At 44.5% G+C, this 8,216-nt stretch overlaps 2 protein-coding genes across 3 annotated transcripts in view; one reads left to right on the top strand and one right to left on the bottom strand.

Moving 5' to 3' along the window:
• Positions 1-965, bottom strand: part of ANP32B (acidic nuclear phosphoprotein 32 family member B) — a 23,864-nt gene extending 22,899 nt beyond the window's left edge. Inside the window, exon 1 of the mRNA XM_011366242.2 lies at positions 594-965. Within this exon, the coding sequence (XP_011364544.1) occupies positions 594-647 (54 nt within the window). The 5' untranslated portion in view covers positions 648-965. The remainder of the gene's footprint in view (positions 1-593) is intronic.
• The window catches only part of LOC105296283, a 38,103-nt gene continuing 29,893 nt past the window's right edge, over positions 7-8,216 (top strand). The window contains exons 1-2 of one of the 2 annotated variants that reach the window (XM_023534195.1): positions 7-339; positions 2,436-2,597. In XM_023534195.1, the coding sequence (XP_023389963.1) occupies positions 254-339; positions 2,436-2,597 (248 nt within the window). In that variant the 5' untranslated portion in view covers positions 7-253. Of the gene's footprint in view, positions 340-1,139; positions 1,406-2,435; positions 4,791-8,216 lie in introns of those variants that run through there. The other variant, XR_002781885.1, reaches the window with a different exon arrangement.

Genomic DNA, 8,216 nt, shown 5'->3' with positions numbered 1-8,216 from the left:
CCCAAGGGGGCTCCCACCTCCCCTCCGAGGCAAAAAGCCCCCTCCTCGCCCTGTAGCCCTGTCCTCGACCGGGCCGACGCCAACCGCGAGACTGGGTTGGGGTGACCCTCCCCGCCTGGCTGAGCCCCCTGCCCGGCCGGCCCGGGGCGCGCAAAGCCCGGCCTGGCCCGCAGCGGGCCCAGCCCCGGCTGGCCGCGCGGCTCCTCAGCAGGCCCGGTCCCCGCCCGGCCGCGCATCCCGGGAGTCTGCAAACATGGCTCCCAGCGTTACACAACCCCCTCCTCCCTCCCTCGCCGCCGGCCACACGCACACACGCTCCTCTGGGAAGGACCCAGGCGGGTGAGGAGCTCAAAGTTTGTTTGCCCCCACCCCACCGCCTTCCCCGGACGGCCGCGGGGGCCCGCGGGCGCCAAAGAGTTAATCCCCGCGCGCTCGCTCCCCCCTCCGCGCCTGCCCGCCTTCCCCTTCCAAGCCCGCGAGTTGCGCCCTTCCCTGCGCCGTGGCCGATGAACCCGCGGCCGGGGCCCCGCAGGTGGCCACCATTACATGCAAGTCATCGGAGGGAGAGGGCGCCCGAAAGGGGCTCTGCTTACAGCTGCCGGGGTTCGGTTCCTCAGCTCCAGGTGGATCCTCCTCTTCATGTCCATGTTTCCCTCTTCCCCCCTCTTCAAACTTAACTTTCCGCGGCGGGGGCGGAGGGGGGAGAGGCGTCCAGGCCTGCGCAGCTAGGGCCGTGGGAAGGGGTCTGCTGGCGACAGAGGCCGGCGGCGCGGTCCCGGGCGGCGGGCGGCGTGCGGCGTGCGGACAGGCGAGTGGAGTCCCCGAAGCCAAGTTACTCACGGGAGCGGAGAGAAACCATGGAGGGAAAAGGGGGCTGGAGCGCAGCGCTGGTCTCACTACCGCCGCCCCCGGCCGCGGCCCCGCACTGCGCTTAAACCGGCAACGCGGCACAGCCGACTGCTCGACTCGGCCCCGCGCGGCGCCGCTCGACTCGGTGGCCGCGGCTGCACCAAGGACGGGGCGGGGAGACGCGGCGGGAGGGGCGGAGGCGTTGGAGGGGGGGCGGTGAGGCGCAGCCTAGGGGACTGGAGCGACTTCCTCCCCTCCCCTCGGTTGCACGTGGGGTGGCTGATGTAAGACCTTCCTTGGGGGCTTCCCTGCCCGCCGTGGAGCTGAGACCCCGGGGCCCAACCTCTGTGCCCGGACGCGGGTCTCCGGCCCGTGCGCTTGGACATTTGCCGGGAGGGCTCGGGGGCAGGCTTCACAGACCGGCTTCGGGGGTCGGTGAGGCCAAGTCTGTACGCGGAGGCTCGACCAAGCCAGACTGACACCCGCGAAGGCAGGAGACGGGAAGGGAGCGCGGGACGTGAGGCTTTCGGGTTCACCATCCGCTCTCCTACACGGTGTAGGTCAACACCGAACCCCGCTGTCTCCTTGGCTGGGTGGTGGTGGAAGGGCTGCGAGGACCCCCGGTCGGGAGCAGAAACGCGGCCGGCCGGCCGGCGTCGTACCGCGTGGCACCGGACGAAGTCGGCCTTCGCGGCGGGTGGGAACCGGGACAGCCCCCGCCACTTGCCCAAGCCACAGAAGAGCCGAATGTCCCCGACTTAAGGAGAATCAACCTGAGTTTCTAGTATTTAAATGTAGAGTAGCAAAGCAGCATTTAGCATTTCTGATGAGGCCTCGGAGTTTTACAGTTTTTCCGCAGACTCTTATCCCATTATTCCTTAGGAAGGACCCCTGTGAGGTGTGTAAATTCCTGATGGTCTTGGTTTCAGTGAAGCTTGGCAGGTAGCCTTTGTAATTGTCTGGTCAGAGAGCACCCGGAGAACCAGAGTTAGAGACCCCGTTTGCTTTTGCAGACCTCAGGGAGTAACCTAGGGTTATAGTCAGCTTAAAATAAGTAAACACGTCATATGTCTTAATCAGAAAACATCTTAATTCTAATATAGATAGACAAGAAGCTCCAAAGATTGGGAACAACTTATGAATACAGAAACACAAATCTGTACATTAACTTAGGGTTTCTTAAAGTCTCCCCCCTCCCATTTTTACCTTGGCAAACAAGCATTTATACCTATTATTAAATATGGAATGAATTAAAATTTCAAAGGGAAGTTTTAGATAATGGAAAAGGCAAAAACTTTCTAGTATGTTGTTTCCTGAGTCTAGTATTAAAATGTTACTCTTAGAAGACATCTCTGTGATGGGAAAATGGTGAGGGAGTGCTCTTCAGGATGTCACACGAGGTCTGTAACCATAAGGTTATGAGAACCACAGGGTCATGAGATGAAGACTTTTAAGAAAAACTAATAAATCAGTTCTATGAGCTAACAAGCAGTGATTGAGCATTCACTTTTAGGGCTTGATATGTTCTTTTTCATTTAATCCCAAAGACAACCTGTGAAGTAGATTGTATTTTAATCATTTTACAGATGTGGAACAAGCTCAGGAGCCTTAAGCTGCATGGCCATCAAGAGGTGGAGCTTGGGTTTAAACCTAGATAGATCTGACTCCAAAGCCTGCCAACTTTTCTGCTACACCATCAGTCTGACTGGAATGAAGTCATCGCATGGGGAGCTGATTTGGAACACAAGGTCAGGAACATTTGTAGAGCACCTTTAAAGAAAACAACATACAGGCGCCATCTTGTAGGTAAAAGGGAGATGCTGAAGAAGACTGGAATGTGGTAGCTCTGTGCTAAAGAGAGTGGTAACCTGGTGGTTCGTGGGGGAGGTGGTACTGATTCTTAGGGAAGAACCTGGAAAATCTTGGGACCCTGTCTTCTCTTTATGACTAACTCAAGGGTGTGAAGGACTCTTTCCTCACAAGATAAATGTGTGTTTTATAAGATTAAGCTGCAAAGTAATTAATAAACATAGCCACAATGTGCAGCAAATAAAAGGAAAGCAAAAGAGCCAAAGGAGGAGAGACTACAGACCAAGTACTGTCCCTTCTGACACAGCCGGTGCTGGCATGCACCTCTGTGAACAAAGAGCATGTGTTCCAGTGACATGCTTCTTTGTCAGGGGCTTCACTGCCAGAGGCATAAATAACACAGGCAGAACAGGGTGTGTCTCACCGCCCTGCCAACATCTTCCACTGGACTGTCAGTCCACAGGCTTGAAGGGGCTGTTGTTACAGTGCCCTGGTTTTGACTAGTGCTGTACTTAACATCATTCTGAGTATGCATCTGGGTGTGAGAAAGAAATAGAACATATAATTGTATCTAATTCACAGTTATTATGTTTATGGATTTATGGATTTGAAGGAGGGCCAGAAAGGAATAAGGAAACATGAAAACAGCTTATTAGTTTGTTAGGGTGTCTGAACTATGGGTGAATCTCTTTTTACTTCCATTGATATTAATGTTTGCCTAATAAATAATAAACGTATCAAATGATGCCTGGTTTTGGCACCCCTTTGAGTCTTAAAACTGCCTGTTAATCAGAATGTGTAATTCCAATAATCTCCAAATTGTTTGAGAACACTCTAAGCTAGTTTGTAACTCCTTGAATCTGCTCTACCCTACCCTACTGCCTCGGCACCAGTAGATCGTTCGTTAAATTATCGGATGCCCCAAGCTTTCCACAAATTCTGTGGCTGGAAACAAACTTTAATAAATCTGAAGATGAGAGCATTGTTTTAACAGGCTTTGAAACCAGTATGGCAGAATGGTACCCTTTCTCTTTAGTAAAGACAATATATGAAGTAGATGCATAATATAGGATGCAGAAATCATTACTCTTTAAATACTGAATACTTCCATCCTTCCCCTCCTCTCCCATCCACATATGCATACACTGGTAACTCTGCCCTCTAAGTTTCTACAGTATGCTGTGTGTAGCTGTTATAGCAGTTAGGCACCACGTGGGAGTTGTTGAAGGATCTAAAATTTCAACTAGACTGTGAGCTCATACAAATATTTCTGGATGATATAAATGGAGAGTAGGAGCCTGGAGCCATCTTTAGAACATAGGTGCTCTGCAAATGTGTTCTGTTGAAAATAACGTTGCATGTAGTCAAGAATACTATCTAGGCAGCTGAGATTGTTGAGACAAGAGGAGAGGCAAATAGTTAGATGAAAGTGTGTTAAGGAATGAGATTCTATAAGCCTCCAGATAGTAAAAACAGAGGGGGGAGAGTATCAGGTGTGTAGGCAGCTGCAGGTCCTGTAAGGGGCCCTTGCCAAGGGAACCAGATTCCTTTCTGCTCTGAAACAGCTGTAAGTGCTTGGCCTTCCTGGGGCAGCAAGGAAGCACTATGACTACCAAAAGTTAGGCTTAATGTTTATTAAGCACCATCCTTATGCCAAGTACTGTGCTTGGGACTTTCATGTATATTGCATTTCAGTTAATCCTGCCAACAGCTCACTGGGACAAGACTGTAATCCCCTTTTATTGTTTAGGAAACAGACTTGGAGAAGCCAAGTGAACTCACACAGCTAGTAAGAATCTGGATTTCTCTGTCATTAAGGCCTCACTGTAATTCATTCTCATTACTTTGATCCCCTAGTACTCACAACTGCTTCTGAAAAACCGTTTTTGTTTCCTTTGCTTTAAGAAGATTTATATGTTCATTGTGGGGGGAAGAGACATAGAAAAATAAATTTTAAATTTAAATTCCTACTATTGAGATACACCCACCATTAAGGTATATATCCTTGTAGCTTTTTTTCTTTATTGTACATATTTTTAAAAAAATATTGGAATCAGATTGAAGATTTTTTTGAAACTTGTTTTTTCCACCTACCATTACAAGAAATACAATAAATGTGAGTATTAACTTTGCTCAATGTTTTCCCCTTTTTAGAGAAGGAATCTCGTGATGTGAAGTCCCGTTCCATCATTTACTAGCTGTGTACTTTTGGACAAACCACATAACCTGTCTAAGGCTCAGGCTGCTCATCTCAGGACCGTTGTGAGGGTTAGCCATGATCATGTGGATGAAGCTCCTACCTGGCACAGTGCCTGGCACTCTCCTCTGTACACCTGCATAGTCACTGCAAGCCCCAGTCCCTTCCTTACCCTAAGCAGAGGCCCAGAGCTTTCTGATCTCCTCAGGGGCTGTAGAAGTTTTGTGGCCATCAGTCTTCCACCTCTGCTCCATGTCTTTCACTTCATGTAGTTACCCTGCCTCTTTGATTGAGGAAAGGGCTTACCCCAAACCAATATAAGTTTTGACTTTTAAAATGGGTGGATTCATTTTTCTGTTACACACAGTCATTGGTCTCTCTTCAGGAACTGGAAATATGCTCCTGAGCTAGACCGGAAAATATCTGAGTGGCCCCACAGTGTTGGGTATGCATAATCTCCTCCATAATTAGCCAGCATCCCTACCATCTGGACTCTCTTACCTCACAGGGATTTTCTTTTTCCACACAGAACTAAGGCTGATCCAAGAGTCCTTCCCCTGCTGACTGAACTTTCTCATCTGTTCTGAAACTTGCTTTGCCAGCTCTGGTCTGGCCAGGGACCCCTTCATGGCTATGCAAGGTAGTCTTCCCTCATTCTAGACTCTGACATTCCTGAGGTGGCTTATGTGTTCCCTAATTTGCTGCTAATCTCTTATACTGGTAAAGGTCAAAAGTCCCAAATGCCCTCACACTATACTTCTTGAAAATCAGGGTAGGAGTGCCCTTCTAGTTGCTAGAAGAGATGCTGCCCAATTCACAAATCACTTAATAAAGCCAATTAGATCTTTTAAAAAAGGAAGAAAAAAGGGAAGCAAGGCAGCCAGTTTTCTGGTTTCTTTTTATGTTTATGTATATACTATAGAAAACTTGGAAACTATACTTAACAAAGAGAAGAAAATAAAAATCTCAGTTCAGGGCTAAGCATGCACTTATCACCTTTGGTGTCTACTCCTCCAGTCTTTTCTCTACACCCATATGGCACTTTCTCAAGTCTCAGATTGCCAGAAGCATCACCTCATTAATAACAGCATTTCAGGGAGACAATGAGGGGGAGAACCCACTGCATTAAATATTCATATTGAATATAGAGACATCCTTATTTCAGAAATAGTAAGTAGTAAAAAAAAAAAAAAAACATAGTACCTAGGAAATACTGCATATATGACATTTAAAAATTTTTTCAAAAGCAGGATGATACAGTAACCAGCTTTTTTCACTTAACGATATATTACAAACATTTTCATGCCATTGAATAGTCTACAATATATATTCCTTGAGGACATTTTTCTACAAAATGAAAATAGCTTTTCTTTTTCTGAATATAAAGATAATACATATTCATCTAGCAAATTTATGCAATGCAAAAAAAATATAAAGAAGAAAATAAAAGCCAGTCAAAATCCCATTACCTAGCAGCAACCACTGTTAACATTTTTGTGACTATTTTCTGAGCTATCTCTATGAATGTAGATGCATATATAAATATATAATATTACATAAATGGAATCATACTATAAATGGTGCTGTGTAATATGCTTTTATTTTTCACTTAGCAGTAAGTCACAGGAATTACCCCAATATAAGTCTACTTCATTATTTTTTAAAGTCTGCTTCATATTTCACTGTATGGATGTAGCATAATTTATTCGCCTGGTCTCCTACTGATAGACATTTAGATTACTTTCAGTTGTTTACCATTATACATAACATCTTTGTATGATTAGCTCCTAGAAATAAATTCATAGAATAATTCCAGATTCAAAGTATAAATATTTTAAATTTGGATATGCATGGCAAATTGCACTTCAGAGGCTGTACTTCGTTTATACTCCCATTAACAGTATGTAAGACTTCACCCTTGCCTAAACTAGGTCTTATCTGTAAAACATTTTTGTCAGTCTATTTTCAACTAATGTCAAAGTTGAAAACCTAAGGGTGCCAGGACAATTCAATGTGAAAGGAGCAGTCTTTTAAACAGATGGGCTGGGACTATTATATATCCACATGCAAAAGAATAAAGTTGAACCTCTACCTTACACCATATACAAAAATTAACTCAAAATGGATCATAGACTCACAGGAGCTAAAAACATAGACTCGGAAAAAAACACAGGAGTAAATCTTCATGGCCTTGGATTAGGCAAAGCTTTCTTATATGTGACACCAAAAGCATAACATACCAGAGAAGAAAGAAAATTGATTTAATCAAAATTACAAACCTTTGTGCTTCAAATGACACCATCAAGAAAGTGAAAAGACAATGCATGGAATGAGAGATAATATTTGTAAATCATATATCTAATAAGGGACTTGTATTCTGAATATAAAAGAATTATTAGAACTCAACAACAAAAAGGCAAGTAATCAGATTAAAAATGGGCAGAGAACTTGCATAGACATTTCTCCAAAGAAGATATACAAATGGCCGATAAGTACTTGAAAAGAATTGCTAAACATCATTAGGTATTAGGGAAATGCAAATCAAAACCACAATGACTTATCACTTCATACCCACTAGATTGGCTATAACAACAATGATGGACAACAAGTGTTGGTGAGGATGTGGGAAAACTGGAACCCTTATGCATTGCTGGTGGAAATGTAAAATGGTGCAGCTGCTTTGAAATACAGCCTGGCAGTCCCTCAGAAAGTTAAACATAGAACTAGCAATTTCACTCCAATATATATACTTCAGAAAATGAAAATATATGTTCATACAAAATCCGTACATGCATGTTTATAGCAGCATTATTCGTAATAGCCATAAGTTGGAACTTAAATGTCCATAATCTGGTGAATGAATAAACAAAATGTATATCCATTCAATGGAATTTTTTCGGCCATAAGAAGGAATGAGATACTGATAGATGCTGCAATATGGTTGAATCTTAAAAATAATATGCTAAATGAAAGCCAGATATGAAGGCTACATACTATATGATCCATTTATGTGAAATGTCCAGAACAGGCAAATCTATAGAGTCAGAAAGCAAATTAGTGGTTGCCAGAGATTGCATGAAGGGGAGAATGGAAAGTGACTGCTAATGGATATGGGTTTTCTTTTTGGCGTGATGCAAATATTCTGGAATTATATAGTGATGATTTGGTTGCACAACTTTGTGAATATACTAAAACCCACTGAATTGTATACTTAAAAGAAGATTAAACAGAACTACCATATGACCTAACAGTTCCACTCCTGGGTGTATACCCAAGAGAACTAAAAATGTAAATCCACACAAAAAGTTGTACAGGAATGTTTATAGCAACATTATTCATAGTAGCCCCAAAATGGAAATAA

The sequence above is a fragment of the Pteropus vampyrus genome, unplaced genomic scaffold (genome assembly GCF_000151845.1).
Source record: "Pteropus vampyrus isolate Shadow unplaced genomic scaffold, Pvam_2.0 Scaffold123, whole genome shotgun sequence".
NCBI classification, from domain to species: Eukaryota; Metazoa; Chordata; class Mammalia; order Chiroptera; family Pteropodidae; genus Pteropus; species Pteropus vampyrus.
This window is presented reverse-complemented; position numbering and strand designations above follow the sequence as displayed.